This window comes from Pleurodeles waltl, chromosome 3_1 (genome assembly GCF_031143425.1).
Source record: "Pleurodeles waltl isolate 20211129_DDA chromosome 3_1, aPleWal1.hap1.20221129, whole genome shotgun sequence".
In the NCBI taxonomy this organism is placed as follows: Eukaryota; Metazoa; Chordata; class Amphibia; order Caudata; family Salamandridae; genus Pleurodeles; species Pleurodeles waltl.
In genome coordinates, this window is record NC_090440.1 from 608,781,024 (window position 1) to 608,808,768 (window position 27,745).

The 27,745-nt window shown below is 42.6% G+C and overlaps 1 protein-coding gene across 2 annotated transcripts in view; it reads right to left on the reverse strand.

Annotated features, from left to right (window-relative positions):
- PGGHG (protein-glucosylgalactosylhydroxylysine glucosidase) overlaps positions 1 to 27,745 on the reverse strand; it is a 215,175-nt gene that overhangs the window by 113,774 nt on the left and 73,656 nt on the right. For both annotated transcript variants that reach the window (XR_011201384.1, XM_069223060.1), the window contains exons 4-6: positions 17,223 to 17,655; positions 11,957 to 12,076; positions 10,305 to 10,436 (exon numbers count right to left, since the gene is read on the reverse strand). Coding sequence is in view for 1 of the 2 variants with exons in the window: in XM_069223060.1 (XP_069079161.1) it covers positions 10,305 to 10,436; positions 11,957 to 12,076; positions 17,223 to 17,655 (685 nt within the window). In the remaining variant the exon portion in view is untranslated. The remainder of the gene's footprint in view (positions 1 to 10,304; positions 10,437 to 11,956; positions 12,077 to 17,222; positions 17,656 to 27,745) is intronic.

The following is a 27,745-nucleotide window of genomic DNA, read 5'->3' on the forward strand; positions in this document are numbered from 1 at the left end:
AAGCCAGACGACCCTTAAATGATGTCCATGCACTTGCATGATTTGAGAGCAAACTAATGTCAACACCAGTAGTGCAGTGCCATCACAGATTTCTATTTGTTGCACATTCCTGTCAGATTCTGTTCACTCAACTATGAGCAAAATGAGCAAAATTGTTTTACTACTGTTGTGCTATCAAACAGTCCTTTTGCTTACAACAGAAATAGACTGAGCTTAGGTTCACACTTTTCAACCACTGGCTTACTTTTACTAGGCTTTTGTCAATCTTGTCTTTGCTCAGCCCAGAGGAGTATTCATCTCTCACCTAAAGCTATTGGCTGTTTGGGTGCATCCTTTCACCTCTACTCCAGTGCTTTCACTGAACTTCTGAGGGGCTATTTTACAACCATAGGCCTCTCTGTCCGCTCCTGCTCGTTTCCTCCAGTGTGTGAGTCTCAATCTAATATGCTTGCAGTGGTACATTAAACTCAAGCCTATTGCCTTTGCCAATGCTTCTGTGAGATGTTTTAAATAAAAAATAATGTTTGCTTAGTATCATGAATGTTTAGCATCAAAACGATTATATGTGTCTTACAGAACAGTGTTTGTTTAAGCTTAGCTGTAAGTCAGTGGGCCTTTTGATCTCATAAATCTTTAAGTGTTTACTTTGTGACTAGATTTTCACGGTCACAGCCAATTACATTGGGAGATTGAGCTGGGATGTGTTATGTATTGTTCCATTCTATTCTGAAATGTGATTTGCTGAGCCATTGTAACATTTTGCTCACCTTATGTTGACTGTGATTTTTTGCTGCATATTTTCCTATGAAAGAACGCTCTGTTGCTTTCCTGATTCCTAGAGAGCAGACTCTAATGGAACAATTGCGTGCTCTGTCTGGACTCTGTGTCAGAGCTCAGGCTGCATTCGTGATTTCCGTAAATTACTTGAGCGTTATGAATACTACCTGTATTTCGCCTTCTGGAATGATTACTGCACTATTAAACTTTCATATATCTAACTTTAATCTGATTCAAGACGACTTATTTAACAGGGTATGCGACTCAATTATCTGACAATTTTGACTCGAAACTGGTTCCCGAGCTTAAAAGTCAGCTGCTCTATGCTTCTGTTGTTCTATTGATATCACATGTCACTAGTAATAGAAAAAGTAACACTCTATTTTTTGTGGTTGGAGTCCGGGGAAATGTGATGGTGCTGGTTGATCAGACACCCTCTTTTCTTCTCCCACCTGGTTTCAGTGCACCGGATGTCTGCTGTAATCTCTTCCGGTACATGGCTGTTTTCATGTCTTCTCTACTGCTGTGGGTCTGTGCAGTGTGATGTGGGGTGTATGCGTTCTTGTGATGCTTTCTCATCCTACAGATTTCTGCCCTATTTTATTCACATTGAAGCAGGACTTGCTTGCACATGATCGAACAGACGCCACTGATGAGTGCGCGCACAGGTAACCGTCCTATCACCTTATGATCAACTGGTTGTGTCGGAGCACCCAGGTTGTGTAAGAGGTGTGTTGGCAGGGCTGTCCCACACGTGTGCTGTGTAGTGTAGAGCCCCCGGCTGCAATCGCACACCTCATCAGATATTATGAATACCTATTTGATGGGGTAATTGTGCGTTTATGTTATTAATTACAGACCACGTGTGTTCCAGTTATCAACGAAACCAGGCCTTAGTGGGCCCTAAAAAAAAAAAAAACATGAAACCGATGAGGGGTAATGACAAGGTGGTGCTTCCTGGGTATAAATAATGTCTTATGGTGGCTTCAGTGACACGGATTCAAGTGTGTCACCAGGAGAAGGCTGGGAGCAGCTGGTGAGCTGTCCCTTACCTCTCCTTACCAAGCTGCTTCTCTGTGCTTGTGTGTGCTCAGGGGAGTGCTTGTTGGTTCCTGTACGTAGCACCGGCACTTGTTTCTGAGGGCTGGTGCTTCGTTTTCTGTCTCAAGCATTTACTGCGAGCAAAAGACACGTGGGAAAGATGGAGGAAGAGAAAAATAATAAAGCGTCAGAAAGGGGAAAAGCAGGAAGCTGCAAGAGTGAGTTGAAGGGGCAGGAAGTGGCTGTAGATGGATTGAAGAGGCCCGAGGAGGCTTCAGGATTACGCTGCCTCAGTATTATGTGCTCGCACTTTTAATTGCAGCAGCCGCGTGTTTAAGAGGAGAGCTTTAAGCACCAGCACCTTTTTATTTACAAATTAAGCACTGGTTCAGGGGATCTCTTAAAATGCCTGGGCATCAGCTCAACATCCTGTAATTCAGGATAAATCCCTTCATCTCCCTGTGCCTTGAAAAAAGGAATGTGTCCTAGTGTAATGTAACCAGTGCTTAGTAAAGCTCTCCAATACCTTCAGGCCGAGTTTGTGCTATATAAAACTGCAACGAAAAAAATGTCCTCCAAAAGCTGGAGAGTTTTCAGATACACCCGGAACTCTAAATTATGCCCCTGGGATTCATATAGAGACCAGCCTCCTGGCCGCTGTCCAGTCGCAGTTGGGCCTCCAGATCTAGAGTTTACTTACAGATTGGCAGCTTGTATAGGTCTGGAATGACAGTGCAGCAATCTCCTAGATGCATCGTTAACAACTCTTTAAAATATACATGGCGTGGGCTTTGGTTACACCCAGAGGCAGTGCTTTAAATGGGCAGGTGTTGTCAGGCACTGAGTACCTGCACTTCCTTCATTTTAAAGGGACAGCACATGCACTTCTAAGCAGAGGGCCAATATGTTTCATGGGAGAGTACCAGCACTTCTCAGCAGAGGGGCAATATGTTTCATAGGAGAGTAACAGCACTTATATATAGTAAAAACATACTCTGGGATAATGAGTGCCTCCACTTCTAAATTTCCATTTTAAACACTGCCTGCAAGAGTATTTCTCCCTTTCCTCACACTATTGGATATTTGTTGTATCATTCAATGGCCTATGGGTGATTGCACTGTCGAGCAAGAAATATTATTTAGCATTTCAAAAGTACACAGAATCATGACACATTAAATTCTGTATCTCATACAAGCATTGAATACCGAAAGGGATCGTATTTTGCTTTTTTATGTGTCTGTTTCATTTTAGGTTTTGCATAGACAGTGCAGGCACTCTGTCTGCAAGACTTTTGTTTACATACTGTGGGCTTACAGCCTGTCCACAGATTACCATTTACTAGAGTCAGCGTAACTCTCATTTGCTTCGCTCCCATTTGTCACTGCATGTGCAAGTCATGTCCTATTCTTGTGTTTAGCCCTCCCCTGGCTCATGGACCAAGTACTTGTGTTCATCCACTGCTCTCGTTTTTTTGGAGCTACTTTTTTCTTTGTGTTCAAGCGCTCCATATGAGTGCTTGTGTTTTAGTCCATCTCCCATATCCCTGTCAGTGTAGCTTCTATTCCTTCGCACCCATCCCCCTTCATTATTACTTTTTTTCCACTCACTCCATACCCAATACTCTACACCATGGCACTCTAGCCTGCACAATTGCACCCTACTCTGCTCCACTCTACTCTATGCCACTGCACTCTAAGTCACTACACACTACTCTGCAACATTCTACTCTGCACCACTCTACTCTACTCCACTGCACTTTAAACTGCTCTACTCTACACCCTTTTGCTCTATACCACTCTACTCTACCCAAAGCACTCTATACCACTGCACTCTATGCCTCTCTGTTATTCTCTGCACCACTGTACTCCACTCTAATTTGCACCACTCTATGACACTGCACTGTACGCTACTCTGCTCTTCTCTGCACCACTCTACTCGGCACCACTCTATGCCACTGTTCTTTTCACCACAGTGCTTCTCTGTACACCACTTTAGTCTGCGCCACTGCACTCAAAGCCACTATACTCCATTCTGCACCACTCTATGCCACTGCACTCTATGGCACCCTACTATGCACCACTGCACTCTGCACCACTGTATTCTATGCCACTGTACTCTGCACCAACACACTCTACACCTCTCTACAGCACTCTACGCCACTCTACTCTACATCACTGCACTCTATGCCACTGCATTCTAGCCACTCTACTCTATACCACTGTACTCTAGCAACTCTGCTTTACACCCTGCACTCTAGTCACTCTACTCTACACCGCTGCACTCTATACCACTCTATGTCACTGCATTCTACTCTACATCACTCTATGCCACTGCAAGTAAAATTTAATGCATTTGAAGCAGAAAGTTCCAGAAAAGAGGTGAATTGGCAAAATAAACCGTATGAGAACTACTCAGGAGCCAAAGGAAGCAGTGCACGTATATTATGAGAGGCTAATGCAAATCTATGGACAATATAGAAGAGTCGAAGATCCAACAAAAGAAGACATTAGCAGTTTGTTTTGGTCTTTGTGTTGAGTTTGTGCCCAGAGCTTAATTCTCATTTTCATTAGAGAGTGGTGAGTGTGGACTAACAGTATCAATGAGATACTGAAATATGCAAAGCACAGTAGAGACTGCTATATTTTGAAACAGAGGAAGGCGAATGAAAAGCTTATGGTTACACAGATCAAGCATTTTCAGAGGACTTCTAGAAACCAGCATTCAGGTTTTGATTCAGGCTTTGATAATGGTGAAAACCCAAGTACAAATCTGAGTAAGCAAGGAGTGGGTGTGTAGAGAAATAATGTTCAATTTGTGGAAGTTGGGAAAGTTGTCCCTCAATGTAGAGTAGAGGTAGAGGATTTGTGAATTCTAATAGAAATAATGTGAACAAAAACATGTTGAAGAAAAGTACTCCCTGACATTATTGGGGGCACCTTGGACACTTGAAACAGGAATGCAGACAGAATCCAGATCAAGTTCAAAATGGTTTTATTCCTCAGATGCAGCAGAACTAAGTTAGACAGGAGAGAATATACTGCAATACCAGTCAATGGTCCAACTCTCACTGGCTTCTGCACAGCGCATGCAGAATCAAGGCTAATTCCATGTGAATAATATGCCTGTAGCTCCAGTGTTGCAGCAAAACGCTGGAATAAAATGCATAATTTTCAGCAAAATTCCAGATTTCAACAGCATCCTTTAATAATTAAAAACCCAGATCTCAATGACTTTCCCTACAGGACCGATTCAGTCGCAATACTGTGCATGAGGGATGGCGAAGGATGTTTGCATGCTTGGTGAAGTCCTAGAGGTAGCCTGAAGTGTCCCATATGCTGAAGTAAGGTGAATGCTTACCCAGTATAATTTCTAATCCATAAAGGTGCTAGCCTCTCTTCAGAATAACCCATGGAGGTTCCAATCCTATTCCTCTTAGAAAAAAGGTCAAAGTTGGATTCATTAGTAACTAATCAGACAACAGCAAATGTTCCTGTGAAAATATCATCAGTACGGAACAACCACCAATTTATAATATGTGAGATGAGCTCTGTAAATGTATTAGGCAGGTACCTTTGTTGCAAGATAACTGTGTGATATATTGCACAGCGGATGGCATGGCAACTGAAATGCAGAATGAAGATTCTGAATTTAAAAAATAACCACAGGAGTCAATGGTCCTTCTTTTCCCAGTTATTACAAAAGGGGATTTGCCTTCTTATTTAAGACACATAGTGAATGAGGAAGTATGGGATTTGACAGGCAAAGAAACTGAATTGATTAAAAATGCAGAGCCATTGAGAATTACAGGCAAACCAGATGCAGTCTTCCCTAGAACGCCTAAGTAAAAAATAAGTCTCTGTTAATGGACATTAAAAAATATGTGGCAAATAGAGGGTGGGCCAAGGCCTGTGAAAAATCAATAAATTGTAGTCCTATGTTGTCCTGTGGTACCGAATTCTGCTGTGATTTTGTTTCAGATTCCTACTGATGAAGAATGGTACACAGTCACTGACTTTTCATGAGGATAGTCAATATCTCTTCGCATTTAAGTTTTTGCATAAAGTCCTCGTGTGGTGTCATGTCCCCAAGGGTTCATAGAAAGACCCTCAATCTTTAGCCAGATTTTAAAGACGGATTTGGAAAATGTAAAGTTGCCTTGTAACTCAGTACTAATTCTATATGTAGACAGCTTGATGCTAGCACACAAAACAAAAGAAGATTGCAAGTTAAATACAGCACCACACAAGAACTTTATTCAAAAACGATTTCAAAAGTAACAGAGTTAGTTGCACTAATAGGAGCATGCTGATTAGCTATGGATTGAGTGTTACAATCTACACTGAGAGCCGGTAAGTTTTTGTAGTGGACAACAATTTTGCACAAAGATGTTTTATGAGATTTTCTGGTACCCTGATTCACAAGCAAACTAAAGAGATTTCAGGCCAGATGTATCATACAACCGATTTGCAATTCTCAAATAGCGATTTTTAAGAAATCGCTATTTCAGAAATGCAAAAAGGTATGTATGATTTTTGCGATTCGGTAATAGCGATTTCTTAAAAATCGCAAATGCTATTACCGAATCGCAAATAGAGAATCTGTCCCCATTTGCACCTATGGGTCTGTTGGGCCATATCTGCGAATTTTTTGCATTTCCAAAATTGCGATTTCTTAACCAGAAATCGCACTTTTGGAAATGCAAAACCCCAGGGTGCTGGGGGCCTAAGGCCCCCTCTGCTACACCCCAAAAAATTGTTTGGGGACATGTAAGGTGCACACATGCCAAAAGGGCATGTGTGCTTTACATGTACATTTTAAAAATGCATTTGAATGCAAAAAACCTTGATACATCTGGCCCTTCATTAGTAAAGTGTGATGCCCACAAAATTGAAAACGATATGATCACTTTGAGCCATAAATTGAAGATGAAGTTGCAGAAAACTGAAAAATACAATGTCAATTGTTTCCTCTTGACTCCAATCCAGATTTCGAGTGAGCTTAGGGAGCTCCAGGACAAGTCATCAGAAGATGAAAAGAGGAGGTGGGAAACAACAGATTGTACATCAGATCTCAATATAGCCTGGATGACAACTGAGAACCAATAAGTCTTACCCAATTCGATATTGTCACCTAAACATGTCGGTCATGAAGCTATGGTCAGGCTATTAGCACATTCTGGTTCAATGCACACTTTAGAACTGTGGCAGAAGGTTTGTGCCATCATTGTTCTACCTGTCAACAAATTAACACTGGTAATAAAAACTGTTGAAAATGAGTCACGTGTGAAAGTCTGAGAGTCCATTTACTAGAGTCCAAATAGATTTAGTGGAGATGCCTATTCATAGCAGTGTCAGATACATTTTAGTGATTGCGCATTGGTTTTCAAGGTGGATTGAAGCCTTCTCAATAAGGCTACATGACAGCATGACAGTGGCCAAACTAATATTGTGGAAGTTGATCCCCAGATTTCGGATGCCAACTTCTTTAGAATCAGATAGCGGAACACACTTTAAGAGTGATATAACGAAGTAATGATGCTATTCTGTACAGCCTTACATTATGAGTAGAAATTCCCTTGCAGTTGTAGAGCAGAAAGTGTCAGAAATAGTGGAGTGAATCAATGGCACGCTGAAATCAAAGTTAGCAAAAGTGTGTGTGCGTCAACATCAATGAAGTGGCTGGCTGCATTTCCACTCATTCCTATGAGTCTTAGAAGTACTCCACATAAAAAGACAGGACTTTCCCTGCATGAGGTGTTAATGGGGACAGCCATGAGATCTAATTGCATTCTTTCATCTGCATTTGTGTCTATAAATTATGACATTGTGTAGATTTACTGCAAGGGTCTGGCTGGTGTTGTATGATCTAACTCTCAAAAGTGCAATTTGGCAACACCATCAACTAAAGAATAATTGTGCCCAAACCTTCAGCCTGGGGGCTAGGATGTGGTGAAGAAGCACACTGTGAATCCTGCCTGGAGCCAAGGTGAAATCGTCCATTTTAAGTGATCCTTGTGACGAGCAGTGCTGTGAAATGTGTGGGCTTGGTACAGTGAATCACATATTGCAAATAAAGAGAGTGACGACTGCAGATGAAGAAGTGGTGACAATAACCACTGACTCTCAGTGTCAAGCTTGAGATTGCTGTATGGATCCATGGAAGGTGGAGTTCTACACCAGCTCCAAGAAAGATCAAGGAGTGACGCTAAAAATCCACATTTCAAGAACCCCTAGAGGAAATCAGTTTACAGTGAATCAAGCTGATTTAGACAACAAAGTGAACCAGGTGGCAGGTGAAGATGAGGATGCAGTAGTAATCATAAATGGATCTGAAGGTAAGAAAGTGCATCAAGAAGATAAGTGGCCTGAATCAGTGAGAGGTAGAAAAAAGTGCTGAAAAGAGACAAAAGACCAGAAATAATTGAGGAGGGGTAAGAACCAGTAGTACAAGACTCCAATGATAGTGAAAGTGAACAGCCTGTAGCCAAAAGATCAACAAGAGTAAGAGTGTCAAATAAAAAGCATGCAAGTCCTGAATGGTCTTACCTCGATGACATTGAACTAGATGTGCAGTTTATCGATTGACACATTTCCAATTTATTGACGCTCCTCCATGAACGTGTTGTGAATAATAACTGGAGAAGATCACTCAATAGTTTCTTAATAGAAAGGGATTTTTTAAATTGACTTTTTAAAATGTTAAATTTGTACACTGTGTTCATAGTTAGAGTCAGTCTGTCTTTGTACCTTTGGTATTCAGTTGAACATGGTAGGGTTTCTTTGAACATTCACTAAGCTTGAAGCTGAATATCGGAAGCAACTGATGTTTAACTTTTGATTTAGTACATTTACATTTAGTGGTTAGATTTTTGTTTAGCTTTGTTTGGTATTTTTACTTGGCTTACTGTTGTGTTTGATTTCACCAGTTGAGTATTTCTTACCCAAAAGTGAGAGCAAAGAGTTAAACACTACAAATAATAGCATAATAGACATAAAACAAGTATAAATGCATAGGGTAACTTTAAAGAGAACATATATTCCAATGTGCTCATGCAATATGCAGATATTATGAAAATTCAGAATTGTTACATATGTACATTTCTTTCCACTTCTTTTTTAGCTTACTTTGACTTGTTCTTTATCATGTTACATCTTCATTAGTGCTTTCAGTGGTCAGTAAATTCTGGCACCTTACCTTAAGGATTACAATGTTTCCTTGGAAGAGCTTCTAAAAACTAAACATCAGGAGTCTATTTCTGTTTTTAATAATTTGAGATTGATAATACAACGAATTCAAAATATAACATGACCAAAAATAAACCTGTGTTCAAAGGGAGTGGAGTGGAATGAGAATGTAATAATGAATATAATTAAAGGAAGGTTAAGAAAGAATATAATGAATGAAGAGTAAAGATTACTTGGACTTAGAATGAAGCTAGCGAGATTGAATTCCAAGGAGGGTCTGAAGAGAAATTCACGAATTAAAAAATGCATGAAAGTCTGAGAGTGGAGCGACAAAGTAAAGGGGTAAAGTGTATGATGCATGATAAATCTCAGAATGGTGAGCCAACAGAAATAGTTGGGTTGGAAAGAGTGAGTTTAATGTGAAATATGAGGTTGATGATAAGTTTTGAATGGTGTAGAACCAATATTAAGAGGATTCTTTTATGTCTGTGTTTGAACTGCTTATTTTAACACCCCGCGTAATTGGATGAGAAGCTGCTATCTGACTATAGTCTATCAAGAAGGCTTATTTAACTGACTATGCTACTTGTTTAGCTGTCAATTTGAGTCACTTTTCCTCATACGTTTAACACCGCTCAGATCCTGCATAGGTGCTTTTTCTTACATGTTATCAGATTATCAAAGATAGCTTCAAACCTTGCTTTGTGTTTTTACAACAACGGGATTGTTTTATATGTTACTGAGGACACAAAATGCAAGCCCGACCTGCTGACTTTGACAAGGATTGTTAAGGTTATCAGTGCTTTTATTTAGCTTCAATTAAACTCGAACGTATAAGAAGATGTATCACAGAATCCAGTTCACTTATTTACACAACTTGTAAAATGATCAGCACATAAGAGGCAGATAATAATTGAAAGCCAGGCATCACCAACACCATGCCAGGGTTGCAAGCAGAAGGACAGAGAAAGACAGTTGCTACCCTTAGAGTTCCCTATTTGACATCCATGTTTGAGCTCCCTTTTAAAATAATATAAGTACTGGAAGATTTAAGAAAGCAGAAGTACAAAAGAGAATCCAAATGACCAAAACTTTTTTGACAGCAAAAACACTGCAGATGATTTCATGTAGTCTAAATTGAGGTGCGCGACAAGAAAAGGCATAATTACACTGGGTTCCAGCCAAGGTAGTTGGCACACTCTAGTAGATGACGTAACACCATAGCAGTATGAGATTACGATACGAGTGTTCAGTCATCTCCAAAATTAATTATATATGCATATGTACCTCGGTGTTATTACCTGCGTCAAATAGAAGTACTGCTGAAAAGCTAGTGAGACATCTCCGTTAATATGGACTTCTTCAGCTCCATATATTTCTTCTGGGCAGACTTCACAACCAGTCATTGCACTTTCCCATGGGAACTTTGCACCCTGTGAAAAGTTAGAAAGAATGCAGAAATTATGTTTTCAATTACTGCTGAAATAAATATTGACTATGCTATTGACCTATTAGTGTTAAGAATCATAGTCAAAATACTTGTTTGCCAATAATGTCTAGTCAGTCCTTCTCTTAGCTTTGGTCCCAGATGCCTTTTCACAGAATCACTCTATTGGAGCGTTGGTAAGTTACTTCACATGTACGCATTCTGCCACCTGTCAATCCAGCACCTTGAATAGAAAATGGCTGACCTCTGTGTAACTCTCTGATCCTTAACACATCCATTCAAGATACGGGCTGTTGTAGTCAGAGGCAGCCTCGCCCTTGAGCAATAATCGTGGAAGATCATATGTTTATCAAGCAACATAACACTGCAAGAAGTAGTGATATTTAATGTAACTCATTTACTTTTTATCGATTTATTTGTGAATATCCATACTATTTACAGTGCTCTCTCAAAGTACCATGTCGCTCGCAGAAGCTCATTCCATTAAATATTTTCATTCTTGTGCCACCTTCTGTGCCACCTTCTGATCCCTGCTATGGGTATAGACAAAGTGTTTGGCAGCCCAGCCCTACTGGCCCACTACTAATGTGTGTGTCAGCAGGAGGCTTAGCCCTGGTGTGATACGCAGCAGGTCAGCTCTGATCCAGTCTGTGCCCTCCTCAGGATGTGGAGTGGACTGTCCTTAGCAGGTCATGTATGAGGAGTCCAGGGAGACAGATGTGTCACATCCACTAAATTGTAGTCCATTGTGAACAGAGGGGTGGACAGCATAGTCCTACAGGATTGTGCTTGGTAACAAACTAAGTCAAAACATGATATCAGAGTTTTGGGCAGGGCAACCCAACAGTTCTCAGACCACAGCCAGGGGAGGAGTTATGGAAAACACAAACCAGGTGCTTCGCCTTTAACAGCTCCACTAAAGCAGAGCACCTGTCCTTTAGTGAGGGCCAGTCCACATAATATTAATGTAGAAAACATAATATTTCTGCATTGAGCAAGAGCTGGCAGGCCCTGTCCATGGCAGACACATGCCTGCCTCCCTTGACAAGCATTCGTAGCACTCAACTCAAAGAATCAATTGTTCTAGGTTTGGTCATTGCAGAGGCCTTTGGACCCATCAGATAAACATAATTCAGAAAAAAGTAGAACATCAATGTTTAAAATCAGTTTTCACTGACAGACCCTCATATAGAGTACTACAAACCATTGTGATACTACCACGATTCCAATAACTGCATTACCATAATCGTGATATATCTGTACATTTAGAATAAATGAATAATCAAATGCAGTGAAAGCCCTTCCACCTGTTTTTCCTCAGTCGTAGATGCCCGTTTTAGAGTGGCAGTGAAGTGGCGCCGTCACATTTTCATGAAACAATACCTCTTCCACAAAAGCAAAACACAAAAATTAGGCTAAATTTACAAGAAACGAGCTTCCCCACATTTAGAATGTAGTGCTAACCCTCCGATTAACACGGAATGAGGGCTTTAGTATCTCACTTACACTGAGTCCCTGCTTTGTGGCGTTCTTGAGCGCCCCACTCAGAGTTCGGATCCGATAAGCCAGCACAGCACGAGCTAGCTCTGGGTAGAACAGCACGATATTGGGGTATATCCAAGTATCCTGTACAAAGATGGGAAACATTTCAAACACACCACTTATTAATGGCCTGGAAGTGGGAGAGGGAAGTAAGTATATACTAGAACTCGCATAGAAAGACTCAGAGGGTAGTTGCAAAAGCTCTTTGGCAACAATCTTAGCAAACAACCAGGCTGATGCAAACACTTCAACTAGAGCAAAGCAGGGTTTAATGGCTGAAAAGACAGATGTCTGACACGTACAGTTCAGGAGAAGTGAAGAAGGTTAGATTTAATCATTATTCTGATAAAATAATTCCCATTTTTGAACCCCTAAGAGCAGACATATTCAGGAACTTTACAAAACAATTCCAAATTTAAAACATTGTTCTGTGCATTAAATGTGAAATCCACATTTGAAAACGGGGCTGTACATTTGGAATACGTGTACAATATTTGTAATAGGAGTTTTACATTTGAAATAGGCGCTCTACATACTGAGTACAGGGGTCTACACTTCAAACAAGAGTTCAGTTTTGGAGTACGAGTTCTGCATATGAAATAAGAAAGATACATTAGGATTAGGGGCTTAAAAAGGCTTGTAGTAGCCGCAACGTGTTGATCGCACCTCAGCAAAATAAAGTTTTGAAACACAGCCATCGGAGTTCCGGTCCTTTCTAGTATACTGGAAGGAGGTTGAGGATATATTAATCTTACTAACAGTTTTTAAGAGTAGGCATTGGTCCATGTGACCAAAAACATATTTTTTTAATCTTCACAAAGAAGAAGGTGTCCTTTATGGACCCCTTCTGGTTGGCGAATGCCTTATCCCTACCTTTCAGTAATCCATAAAGTATTAACGTTTTGCAACCGGGTTTCGGTTCTGATTCAGCATCTTAAATGGACACCCTAAACATGCGCTGTCCAAATACCAAAATCGTATTTGGCCATAAACTCAAATTGCGATTCCGTACGGTATTACAGAAGTGCAATTTGGGCTTAATATACAATAAAATTAATTTTTGCAGTCATAAATGGCCCACTTTTTGTACTGGGCCTTTTGCAAATACAAAAAGGGCTTCATATATCTGGCTCCTAGATTTTACCAAGTGTAGATCACTCACCTTTTTATGAGTTCCCCATGGAGGAATACAAGTTCTAAGCTAGAATACAAATTATGTTTTTGAAATGGGCATTCCATTCATCTTTGGGTCTTCTGCCCCTCCTAATGATGATTTTGCCTCGATTTTGTCCACTTTGTACATTATTCAAGACCGTATGAATATGAATTGCTTGAGTCTTAACGTGGGCCCTAAGTTACTCTGCTAAGGATCTTCTCACATAAAATACACTCATACCTAAATATCTAAACATTCATACTGGGAAATATTTTCTTACTCCTGATCTCAGTCTAAAGGAAACATATTAGGAGACATCTCTGATTTAACTTTACATATGAATATAGTTACTATGTAATGTTGTGGCAGCCTCCCCACCCACTACATGCTGACAACGATGGGACACTATAAATAGGGTTGTTACTGCCTCAGCATTAGACAATAGTAGTATTTTGCTAATACAATATCAGAAACTCAAGTGTTATAGAATTCAGACTCTAGGACTGTAGTAAATGTTCCTAGTATTGATCACATTTTTCCTTAACATGTGCGTCTTGTTGGGGAATATACCCGGCTATCTTAAACCCCAGCTGAAGCCATAAGATCCAGCTCTATCCCTCTGAATTCAGATAATCTTGGCTGGTGGCTATACATTTGCTTTCCATCCTGCATTTATAGAACACGCTGCTAAAGGCTTTGTGTTTCTCTGGTCATCTAAAGCAATTCTGAATTTGTAGGGCTTCATTTGAAAGATAATGATGAGTTTGGCATTAGGGTGCGTCAGTCAAAATAAGAATTCCGTATTTGTAAAAGAAGTTCTACGTTTAAACGTAGTTCTATATTTGGAATAAGAGTTCAACAATTGAAATACAATCTACACAACTGGATTGTGTGCTATTTGGCTTCAGTTATAAGGGATGAAAGATAGAACTTCCGCTTGCGAACAAGAATCGTTGTTTCTTCACCGATTCACGTTTTTTCCTATTTTGGCCCTATTTGTTCCCTAAATGTCTCTTACTAGCAGTATGCAATATGTCCATGGATGACTGCATCATGGATGTGGTGCTCCCAAATCATAACCCCAATTCGACCACTGACCCGGGTTACCAGTCAAATTGAATGAAGAGTGTGCTCGTAATGGGGTGGGGGAATGTGTGAAACTTACAGAGTACTTCTATCCAAATAAGAATTTAGGAAACGTCAAGTAAAAAAGTGAGACCAGACCCTTGCTGAAAGTTGGAATGTAAGATACATGAACGGTTTCTGCCATCCCAAGCCACACACACATACTACAAACTACATTCAAAGTGTATAAATCTCTTTGTAAATGTACAAATTGACTTGCAAATTGTTAAAAACTATTGTGCCAAATATTGCACCTTGGTTCCGTTACGGGTACATGATTGCACTTTTATTATGGGAGCATTGTTACAAGACTGAATACCACGGGGTTTCTAGCAACTTACAAATGCAGACTTGACGTGTCAAAAATGTTCATTTGCCTTAGGAGTCACTCATTTTGCATTAGTCATCACTTGCCCAGGAAAGGCAGTGCCCAGTCACAAAGCACAACTGGCCCTTGGTGGATGACTTGTACTGCTTATAGAGTCGGAGTAAAGAATGGAGGTGGCACTTCTCTTCTCCTGCTGGCGTACTGTACAGGGCATTTTGCTAGTGGGACTCCTCTAACTTCAAAGGCAAAGCTCAATCGGAGGGCAAGAGGCATGTCTTGGCTCAACCAAATCTGTTCATTAAATACAATCCTAATTCAAGCATGTTAAATTTCTGGATCTAACCTCATCAAGGGCTCTTTTCATCCCTTGTCTGTAGGAATCATTGCCTGAGGTACCGAGGAGACCTTTGCTACAGATCATATTTGATATGAACTTTGATGATCGTCATAATGCTTTTGAGATGTGTGTATAAGGGCCAGATGTAGCAAAGGGTTTTTCCCATTCTGTGTCAATGGGAAAATGTGTTCGTACATATGGCCCGAAGTGCATTTAGTAATCAATTTAGGATATTTATGGGCCAATAACATTAGGAAATGTCTGTCATTTCTAGCTCTTTCTACAGAATTACCACCAATGCTGCAAATTCCATCTGGGGAACAAAAGCATGAAAATTCCATTTTGTTTCCCACAATTTCAGCCTTTCGATCATATGTCTGGCATGCAGAAACCTTTAACAAAAACACTAACATTTCATACTAAAAATGTGCACTTTTGGTAAATGTTTAGAATTTTCCAACTAATAGAAATTCCAAGAGAGGTCTTTCTGCATGAATTTACATCAAAACTCTCACTTTTAGTGAATGCAGTGGAAAGTAACCATTTCACCTAGGACTAGTATTCTCCATAGCACTGCATTTATCTTGACTCTTATTTTATTTCACTTTTGGTATAACCTACAAAGAAAGATGGGAAACTATAGCATCCTCCATATTTAAAATTTCAAGACATAATAGCTCTTTTATCTGCTTTTAGAGGCGGGTGGTGTAGCATGTCTTTTGGGGAACTCCAGGTGTCAGTTTAGAATTGGTAGTTACAAACCTGCCAAGAAAGGGCTGAACACTCATTAAAAATTACAAAAAATGAAATCTCTCTGCTAACACACTCAGGATACAATTATAGAATAGCTGTGGACCTTCCAAACTGAAGAGAGGCAGGTTGGCCAATCAGGACTTGGAGAGATGACCTAATAAGCTTCAGAAAGACTGCTAAAGCTGTGAAGATGGAGCGCATAAAGGCCACCCATGCCCTGACTGGCATTCAGTGATGGCTTTAGGGTGGTAGGGCCAGTGCAGCTGCACCTTGTGCTGTGTTTGGGGCAGTGTTGTGGGGGGGGGGGGTCTGTGTTTAGAAATAATTTATGGGAATAAAAAAAAACTGTTGCAGAGTTCCTTGTGAGCCCTGCAGTTTTCAGGCAGCAACAATAAAATGTCAAGATAATTTTGGTAATTAATATTTCTTCTGGAGACAGATTTGTCTAGTAGTAGTTTTGACTCATCATACATTTGAGCAGAGGATTAATATGCCTGTTGCAAAGAGTGTACACTATGCAGATCACAGACCTGTATTTTATGTAGATAGCTCAGTTGATTACTGGTTTTGTCAAAAACATCTTTTTCCATGCATTCTGGTACAAATACATTGTAAGTAGAAAAACAAACTCCATTCACTGTGGTACATTTTACATTCTGAGTTTGTGCTTTTCTAGAACAAACACTTAAAATATACTGCCCTCATGTAAGGATGACATGCGATTCCTACACCTCATATTCCTTATTGTTTTATGTAACATTTCCTATTGACTGATTTACACCTGTGGCATAACAAAGGCACACGCAGGCCATGCGGTGGGGGGGTGGGAGCGGAGGTGCTGAGCTCCAGGGAGCCCCCTTGGAACAGCTTCCTGGCCTGAGAGCCCCAGAATGAGCCCAGAAGGGGACCGCTCCATGTTCTTTGCAGAAAGGCCCCCTCCAGTTTTGTTACGCCACTGATTTACACACTACAATTTTTTGACTCTGTATAATGTTTGTGTGATGTAAAGTACTCTGACACACTACACTGGTATGAGCAGCACTATAAAACAAATGAGATGCATCTGATAGAGGGGCTATGGAGAGATGAGGGGCACTGTTAGAGGGTGTTTAGTGAGGGAATCCTTGGAGAAGGAGGTCACAAGGTGGCCCCCAAAAAAGACTGTTGCACCGGGTGCCACCAGCGCTAAAGCTAGCCCTGCTGGTAATCTCTGGTCCTGGCAGAGCTCTAATCTTCTCTTAAGGGAGAATAACGAGCAGGCAAAGTTGCACCTCTGTCACACATTTTGACTCGTACTTGTTGGAAATGTCCTGCCACTTTGAAGGGGCTGAATAGACTGCTAGAGTAATTTTAAAGCAGCCAGCTTTTGATGCTCTCCCTTGGCATCAACTACTTGGAGACATACACCAAATTAGATCTTGCCCAATGGAGAAAACAGACATTAAACTGGTATATTTCTGAATCTAGTTCTCACACACACTTTCAGTCCCGTGACTACGTATCGGAATGAACTACAGCAAAGAAAACCCACCTGATCCCAGAAAACGTGGCCCCAGTAATCCTCTCCCTGCTGCCCATTCGACAGACCTCCAGGACTAATGCCATTAAACAGTCCAGGAAATCCGAGGGGAGGAAGTGAGCTCAGAATGTAGTACAAACACCCGTACAGTGCCTGCCTCAGAGGGAACGGGCCCTCCACATCAATGCAGCTTCTTTCCCAGAGCTCCTCCCAGGCCTTCTCATGTGAGGTCCACAGCTCACCAGCACCAATCAAGGAAAGCCCCGCCAAGAAGCTCTCCTCTGCTTCCTCCTGTGTTTCTGCCACCGAGGCCAAAAATTCCCATGACCCCTGCCTCTCACTAGTGGAGAGCGTGAGCGATGGCGGGACAGGAGGCCAGATCATGTGCACACTTTTCAGAGAACAGTCCTCCACCTCTGGGATTAGAGTCTGCCCATAGATGTATCTGAAATAGACAAGAGGGACAATGACCCCATCATTAAAGGTCAGGCAAACTGAGGCACTTTAAGGAGGATGTGACGAAAAAGAGATTCAGCATGCACTAGGAATGTAGATCTTAGAACGCTTTTTTGGGGAATGGAGGTGGGCTCAACAAGTTAAACTCAATGGAAACTGATCCACCTTGTTACTCATAAGATGATCCGAAAACAAGAACACCACGTGTCCAATTACAAAAAGTCAGGAACGTGTCAGACCTATTATCAGAAACTTGAATTACAATTATTGGCGGCCAGTTTAGTTTTATTGTCAAGTAAAAGCAGTATACAGTATTACACATATAAAACTTCTATCAAAGTACAAGTTTCTAAAGGTCCATCTCTAAACAAAACAGCTTGAACAATAATTACTACTTCCCCTATACCGCAAACGTTGTTGTAGCACTACTCGGCTCACTTAAACTGGGTGTTAAGGAGTTTGGATAGCTAACGACTCATAGCAATATCTAATAATTTAACTTAGGGTCCACCATCTCTAGTTGTACATGTGTTTTGATTGCTTTTGGATAGTCAGTTGTTTGTATTGGGCTGAAAAAATGCATCACAACAATCTGAAAAAATGGTTGTCATTATTTGTAAAAAAAATTTTGCTGCTTCTCACTTTTTTCTTAGATCTTCTCCCAGGTTTTCTAAGGCAAGAGGGTTCCACTAGACAAGTTTGTGTCTTTGGGCTTAGTTTTGCCCATAGGCTGCCCTGTCTGTAACACACACGGTTCTGACTGGAACTTGAAAGTGTGAATGCTTGGGATATCTCCTATTTAACCGAGAACCTTACAGAGCCCAGGTTGGGCATCCAGGTAAAAGGGTGCCAGGTTAAGTGGACTGCCTGTTTGGACATGTTAGTTCCTGGTAAGGGACCTAGGCCAGAAATATTGCTCCAAAGCAAATAGGTAAGTAAGGCCACCCATCCTCCTTCCACCGCCCACTCTGTACTAAAAACTATTTAACTCCCCTAACCAGTCTCCTCAATACTGCATCAATTAGCATCAGCCCACACAAGTGGTGACAAAGCCTTCCCTAACATTCCATATGTATGACCACTCCCAACACCCAAGCAACGCCCCCTAATATTATAACAATAATTCCACTGGGGCTTCTCCATAGCAACTTTTCAGTTGAGTACATGGTGCCCAATGCATAAGCAAGTTCAGCGCTTTCACCAAATATTTTTTTTGATAACCGAACTTTATTGATTTTTCATTGTATAAAGCAAAACAAAATAACAAACAAACCAAGCACATAGTGCAATCATGTCGATGAGAATCAACAAGACATCATAAATGGGTACAATACAATACACTAATGAGTAAGTATATTATAATATTAAGAACACCACCGCCTTAGATCTTTCCATGTTTATGCGAGCAACCCCATGCTTTCTACATCGGTTCCTCTAACTTAGCACACCAGTCCATTGCTGCCCTACATTCAACCAGAGGTGGGGGCTGGGTAGATCTCCAGTTTCATGCAATGGCACATTTTAGTTATGGTGATATCAATAACTACTATGGTGTGATCACCTCTGGGGCCACCCGTGTCCTATTAAATGCCCAACAGCGCAATGCGAGGGGAGTAAATCCAGTCGGCTACAGACTCTACTAGCACACCTGAGGCAGGCAGGCAGGGAAAGCCCTTTCATTTTCCACAGGTGTTGGGGAGTGAGATAGGATCTATGCAAGTACTTCAACAGCATGTAGAGCATGCAGGAAGGCATGACCAATTCTCTTGGGTCCATCCTGCCGTTCCTCCAGTTGTTCTCTTCCAAGGGGCCCACTCAACCCTCGCACTTCTCTTTCCAAGCAAAAAAGTGGTTTTGTGAGTGAATTAGCAGAGAACTATATAGGGTCGAGATGTTGCCTCGGTCTAGGGAACTAAAAATAACTTTGGATTCTGGTGGATTGTATTCAGCAGAATAATTAGGGCCAACTGGTAAACTGTCAAGGCATGGCACAATTGTACATATTTAAAGAATTGGGTCCTATGAAGTGCAATGTCCATCTGAAGCTTCCGAAATTACTTCATCTGTGAGCCATTCCAGATGCCACCTAGTTTGAAGATACCAATAATATTTCATCGGCAAAGCCCTCCAGTCAGACCATCTGTAGAAGCCACGTTCCCTGCCCCAGAGGAGCCTCATGCATGGGTTTCTGGTCCCACCGGATCAATCAAAGGGCTGACCACCAGCACAGGAGAGGCGCCCGATTGACCCCAAGCAGAGAGCCTGGGAGGGGATCCCCATTTATTAAACTTTCTGGATTGACAGAGCCGTTAGAAGTCCATATTATTCTTAAACCACCTTCTGTACATATTGTATATATCACCATCACTTCTTTGCACAATATTCACTTTCACTGTGTTTTTATTATCAGGAGCACCTACCAGCACAAGTAAAAAAAATATTTCTTGCTGCAAAAATGTATAATACATATTGCTGAAAATCTTTAAAAAGGAATTACGAAAGCAATAAAGCACAATTGAAGCAACATAGATTGGACATACATAATCGCTTAATCAATAATTCAATGTGGAAGTCTATGAATACATCCCCCTTTCTTGACCATAACGTTTACTTTTGCCCCAGTAACAAAAGCATTTAGGTGAGAATCATTGCTCCTAAAATCTGCTTAATGGCATCAAATGAGTTCCTCTGCTTTTGGACCTGGCAGGTGTAGTCTGGGAAAATAACGATCCGAGTGGATTGGAAAGAAAGAGACCTTTGTTCCCAAGCTCCTTTAAGAATCACATCTCTGTCTTTGTAATTAGTAATCTTGCCAATGAGGGTCCTGGGAGGTTCCCAGGGGAAGGCTGCTATCTTTAGGCCCAGTAAGTCTTTTCCAGGAAAAAGCAGAAGGAAAACGGCTCTGCTGCCATGAAATGATCCAGGAATCCAAGAACTTCTCCTGGCAGGCTCCCTCTACTATTTTCAGCATCATCAGCGTTTTATTCCAGGATTTCGGAGAATGTGGAGGTGTGGAAAACCATAGAACAGAGCCACAACAGTATCTTCAAGTGTTGCTATGCACCCCACTATTTCGGAGACTTTATCTGCAACGTTGCGCAGGTTTGTTGCAATAACGCTACACCCTTGCCCACGTCTCCAATTTTGGTTTCGAGGGCTATCCAGGATGCCTGCATTGCTTGTGGGATACGTTCTGTTCCCATTGTATCAGGGGAAAAGGAGGCCAAAGGAGGATTCCAGATGAATGGGTCGGTCTTGGTCTGTGCTTGCCGGGATGAAGGGTGGCCCCTCCCTAAGTAGGTGGCTATGTCCGGACCTCCAAACACAGAAACTCAGGTATCACAGATGACTGGCTCTGGTGACCCACTTGTGCTGCAATGCCCTACGTCACCCACAGGCATGAGCAGTCAGACAAGCCGACAGGTAGTGAGCAGAGTACAAGGTGCCACTGAGGGCCTCCACAACCAAGTCCCATGGACCCAGATCCCTGAAGAGAGACACAGTTTACTACACAACAGATGTTGCCCTCCCAGGTGGCCCAATGAGTCACTGTAAGATCTAGGCCCCCCTCATGGAGCAGCACAGCGTGGCCAGGGCACTTCCCTCATCCCAGGATAATCGAATAGGCTTGTGGTATTGGGCTTGGGACACCCTCCACCAGGTCAAGCTTCTATGTAGCAGAGGGATCAGGCCATCAATTAAGAGTTCCTCTCTGGGACCACAACCAGGGAGCTGCTCATCGAAGAGGGAGCAGAGGCCATTGGGTGTAACCCATTCATAGAGGGTGAAAGGTGGGCCTTACGGTGGCCTTTGAGGCAAATAAGGTGGAGTCAGGAGGAGAAGGTGGAGTCAGTCGCCGAACCTTTGGCCTGTGCAGTCCATGACCTGTGAACCTTTGGGCATCACCACCACTAGGGATCAGCTCCAGGGTCTTGCTGGCCCAGCAGCCCATAGTTTGACTACTCCAACACAGTAGACCTTAAGTCCGAAAGAAGCTGTCTTGCAGAGCCGGGAAGCTTCCAGAGTTGCAGAGGAAGCAGTAAAGCAGAGGCCTAAGAGAGGGCCTGGCCAGGCACGACCAGCCCCATCCCCAGCCCCAGCAGCTCAACAGGGCGTTACAGTACCTAGATCTAAGAAAGAAGGAGGCGCATGTCCCATGTCTGCACCCAGTGCAGGCCTTTCCACATAGGGCTCTAACTGAGTCCAGTAACGCTCACCACTCGTAATTGAGACCTTGGTGTGAGGCTGATCAGAACTCAGGAGCCCCCACATACACAAAGTGGACCTGGAGGGTGCCTGTATGCCTATAATGTGGGAGGCATCACACACCGGCCACCGCCACTTTAGATCAACTTTTGGCAGGCCAGCAAGCAGAGCACTTCCTACCCTATCGGGCACTGGCAAGCACAGGCGTGGGCCAAGCAACTCCCAAGGGCACGCAGACAGCTGTGTTGGCGGTTCCCGAAGAAGTGACGGTCACAGCAGCAGGATGAGGATAGATAGCGAGGTTAGGTTCCGGAACTCTTTAAAGAATGTTCACCATCTTTGCCATCCAGGCCACAAAAATCATCATCAAATACTTTTACATCAGACAACCAACACTTCTCTTACTTCACTTCTGCCTCCACTGTCTTTCCAGTACACACTCACCCGAGTCCATATTGTATCTCTTTACACCCCTTCTGAATTGCTCTGCTCCTACTTCCCAACCCCACCCATGATAGTATTTGCCATTCCACCTCTGCTTATGTTCTCACATCCCTACTCATCTCTCTCACAACCCTTTTTGGCCCTCGCTCACTACTCAAACACCAAAACACAATGAAACTCCCATCAACCCCAATTTACACACTCAGTCCCCCATGCTTTCCCACTTGGCTCTCCTATTCTACTCCACTCTGCTATCAACTCACTCCTCATCAGTCATACTCTCTCCAAGAAACAAAAATCACCTTCCCAAACTATTTCAATCTGATAAATACACACCAGGAATCAACAAAACTCTCTGATTAAATATAAACAACCATCCTCCATCCAATACCCCCTCCTGCCTTAACACAAAAGACAGAAAAATATCCATATCTATCCTCAGTCACAACATTCACAGCTCTCAAACCAGAACGCAACCCTCTTCCTCGGCCACTAACATACACCCTGTACATCTAAAATTCACAACATGAGCATTTTGTCCCTCCATCTGCAGCCTTCTGCTTACCCCTCCTACACCATAATAAAACACAGCCAAAAGCAAAACTTGCACAACATATTACTGTTAGAAATGGGGTCTCTAGTTGGCAAAGGTATACACCCTTATCCAAGTAGGGACCACAATCCTAGTCAGGGTAAGTCACGACACAATCCAAATTATCCTGTGCTCACCCTCTGGTAGCTTGGCACAGAGCAGGCAGGCTTAACTTAGAAGGCAATTTGTAAAGTATTCATGCAATAACTCATACAGTCGTGCAGTGAAAACATCACAAAAATACACCACACAGGTTTAGAATAATAGATAATATTTGTCTGAATAAAATAAGGTAAACTCAAGGAAAAGCCAACGTATAAAAGCAAAGTTACTAATTTTTAAAGATGAAATCCCACTAACGCTCTTAGAATCAGAATAACTCCAACTGAGGCTATCACTGTATCATTGAATGAGTCGTTCCTAGTAGTCCGACGTCACAGGCGCTGGTCACGGAGGCACACAGACCCCCATGTACAGTTTGAAAACGAAGAAACAAAGTTGTTGCACGGAGTCGTGGAGGTCAGGCGTTGCAGGGGCCGATGCAGCGTCAGTCCATTACGGCATCCATGGAGATGAGGCATAAGTTCTGTACTGCGAGGCAGGGGAGGCGAGGCGTCAGTTCCATCTGGTTGCAGGAGGAGCTGGAGTGGCGTTGGTGGCAAGGTGTCTGTTCCTTGTGACCCAGTGGGATTGATGGATCCAGTTGGTCAAGACGCGATGCGTTGACTTCACAGTGTCACAGTAAAACTGCGGGATGTCATCAGCATCGCAACAACGTTGGACTTGCGTTGCAGGCCGCAGTCATTGCAGGCAGCAAGGTCCAAGGGGAGGGAGTAGGCTGCAGCATCGGTGCTGCGGTCACTGAAGTTGTCCCTGGCGTCGCTGAAGTCAGAAAACTAGCTACAAATTAGCTGGTGAAGTCTTTGTTGACCCTGAAACTTCAGAACAGTAGGCAAGCTCAATCCAAGCCCTTTGAGAGCACTTTTGGGGAAGGCAGAGTCCTCCCAGCAAAGTCAGAAGCCAGCAGGCAGCAGGGCAGCAAGCAGGGCAGCAGTCCTTCTCAGCAAAGCAGTCCAGATGAGTCCTTTCGGCAGCCATGCAGTTCCTCTGACAGAGTTAATTTGTAGATCCAGAAGTATCTGATTTCTTGGGGTCAGAGACCCAGTTTAGACACTCAAAAATGCCTTTGAAGTGGGGCAAACTTCATAGAGTGGTTTTGCCCTGAACAAGTTCCCCCTTCAGCCCAGTCCTGTCGGCCAGGATTCCTGTGGGGGATTATCAGTCCTCTGTGTGAGGGCAAGCCACTGGACTTTGAAATGTAAGAGAGGGCCCCTCCACTCTTCCTGCCCAGGGAGATCCATTCAGTATGCAGAATGATGCAGATGAGACTCAGTGTACTGTGTTTATGGCTGTCTGGTTGGAATGCACAAGTGATGCTGCCGGCACAGGGCAGACGTGGATTGGAGACAGGGCTGTAAGGCACAGATGGCAGTAAGTGCAGAGAAATGGCCAATTTCTAAAAGTGGCATTTCTAAAATAGTAATATTAAATCCAACTTCACCAGTAAGCAGGATTTTCAATTTCCTTTCTGGCAATACTAAAAACGACACGGCTACTTCTTCCAGATCAGAATATACCACTTAAAAGTATGTGGTGGCAGTTCTAATAGTAGTCTATGAGAGGAGCAGGTGTCACAAAAGTGGAACACGATTTTGTGATTTTTCACACATAGGTACATGCCCTGCCTTTTACTTACATAGCACCCTGCCCTATGGGTTACCTAGGACCTACCTTCGGGGTCACGTATATGTAGAAAAAGGGGAGTTTAAGGAGTGGCAAGTAGTTTTAAATGCCAAGTGACAGTGACACTGCACGCACAGGCCTTGCAATGGCAGGTCTGAGACATAGTTAAGGGGCTATGTATGTGGGGGACACAATCAGTGCTGCAGGCCCACTAGTAGCATTTAATTTACAGGCCCTGGGCACATGTAGTGCACTTTACTAGGGACTTACGGGTAAATTTAATATACCTATTGGGTAGGAACCAGTGTTATCATGTTTAGGGGAGAGTGCATATGCACTTCAGCACTGGTCAGCAGTGGTAAAGTGCACAGAGACCTAAAACCAGCAAAAACAGAAATTGGGGGATGACCACCCTAAGGCTGTCAGGTCTAACAATTACCACTCCACAAACACCAGTATCAAAGCACAAGACTTAACCTAATCCCCATCCACAAAAACTGGCAAATCACTACTGAGCCTGTTATGGCTGGCAAGCAACCACAACAGCACATTTGAAACCATAAGAGACTCCACAAACCCAGCCTCATGCAGTGCAGATAACACTATCAACATCATAGGTGCCCACCCCCCATTCACACCATGCCCAGCTATCACCAACTTCAACTTACAGATGCACATATTAACCAGAGACGCAATTCAACTTTCACAACTATCACAGCCACTATTGTCACCAAAAACACCCCCTAACCACCAATTTACTCCTCTCAATCATCAAGTTCATCCCCTTAAGTGTATGCTGAGAAATACAGGTTCTATAGCCAAGAACAGGCATAATATCTATGGAACGATAATTCACCAAATGCCAGACCTACTCTTCATAACTGACTAGGAGATTACATAGGAACAATTCATCAGAAGTAAATTTCACCAGTATACAGATGCCATACACAAAACTGCCACAGCACAACCGAAGGAGGATTGGAAATAATCAACAATGAAACTATAACAGCCAATAAACAAGAAGACATAAAGTTTACAGACTGTAAGTCGTTGCTAGCAAGATGCAGCCCTATGACAACCTTCTATTAATCTTTAGCCCTCCAACAAAAAGCATAGCCTTCTCAGACACTCTGCTTGACATTATATCAGACGTAACCATCAAAAACCCTAATCCGTGTATACTTGCGACCTGAACGTAATGATTGATAAACAAAGCATGCCACAACCAAATCATATGACAGAACTGGTCCAAACACATAGCCTTCAGTAATTGATCCTTTCGCCTACACACACTGAAGGACATACGGTAGACGTGGTCTTCAGCAATCCAGACTCAATTAGAATTAACGATATCACCCCTGTTCACCAGAAAGTTCATCACCTCATTTCCTTGGGATATGACATCACATCAAAAGGTACAAATCGCCATACACACGCACAACAACTAGAGACAGTGGAACAAGTTGAACATAGATGAACTCGAAACACAGCTTGCATTATCTCAAACCGTGATGAAATCATACAGAACAAGTGCTATATTATTGAAATGATGGTCTATGAATGCAGCTCAATTTCTGGATAACCACAATGCCACAAATAAAAAAAAACATACCTAAATTATGAAATAAAAACATAAATACGCTAAAAAGAGAAGTTGGCTAATTCCAGCAATAATGGCACAAAAAAAAATATCCAGGCAAAATACGACTCCCAGGACAACAGGATTTATAAATAATTCATTAAAAATACCAAAAGAACACATTATTCAAACGGGGTAAAAAAAGGCCAAATGCTCTAGGAAAGAACTACATGATGCGCAGGGGCGCGAGGACATCTCCGCGGGGACGCACTAGTGGCAATGACATTGCCGGGGGCACACAAGGTTGCTGAAGACGTTTTGCCCCCGTGGCCCATCACGTACCCTAGTGTACAATGTGGACGCGGCAGATGCCGCGGTTTGAAGCTCACCTTCTGGAAAGGACGGCCCACCCTGGCTCTTGGGCTTAGCAGGGATGGGGCGGGGCGGGGCAGTGCGCTCAGAGATCCCATGGCGGAGGGGATCTGGAATCCTTCCTGGAGGTGAGCTGATGATGTGCTGGAGCGTGGTCTGTGTCTGACTGGGACGCGCGGTTTCTGTCTTCCTCTGCTGGAGACACAGAGTGGAGGGTTTCTCCCTTTGTGGAGCACCTGTGGGCTCCGCCCGCTGGGCCACGCCCCGTCCACCCTCGAGGTAGGTGGGGGAGTTAACGCCTTTTTACCAGGATGATGGATGGACGACTAAGTATTTTTTACCCATGTTTCTAATTATGTATTGTATGTGCAGATGTGTGTGTATAGTCGTGTGTGTGTGTGTGTGTATAAATATATATATATATGTGTATATGTTGTTTCTGTGCCTGGCATGTTTCTATGAATTTCTGCTCTCTTTTTATCACACTTATCTACTCATCGCTCTTATGTCATGTCTCTATCAAACTATCCTCCATTCTCACTCGGACTCATCCCAAATCCCTTCGACCACTTCCATCTCCTAAATATCTCTGCCTAAGCTCATCCCTCCACCCCCACATCTAACTCACCAAACCTCACTCTACCTCTGTGACCTCCCACACAACCCTACTAAATTCTCCTGCATTCATCTCACCCTGCTACTATGCTCTCCCTAACCCTTCCACATCCTCTTTCCCCTCCGCCCCCCTTTTATTCATCTCAAGCCTTTGGATTGAGCAAATTTAGGATAAACTCCCAATTAACACTTCTGGATTTCTTTCCTCCTCCACCCCTCCATTACTCCAGTCAATCTAACTAACAAACTCTCATATCCGCAACTCAAATTAACTCATAATAATACTAAAACTGTACTCCTTATTAAATTATACTAATCCATCACTAATTCTTGTTGGGTACCGGAGTAGCGTGCTACTCATCGAAAAGCGCTTCGACGCCTCGTCAGGGGTAGTAAGCGCTATATAAATACGATTACAATACAATACAATAAGAGTGTGTGAGTATTTAGCAATCCAGGCTGCACATCCACCTCGGCACCGCCATCTCAAGATTTTTTACAACCAAATTGGTGTCCACTTCACCTCCA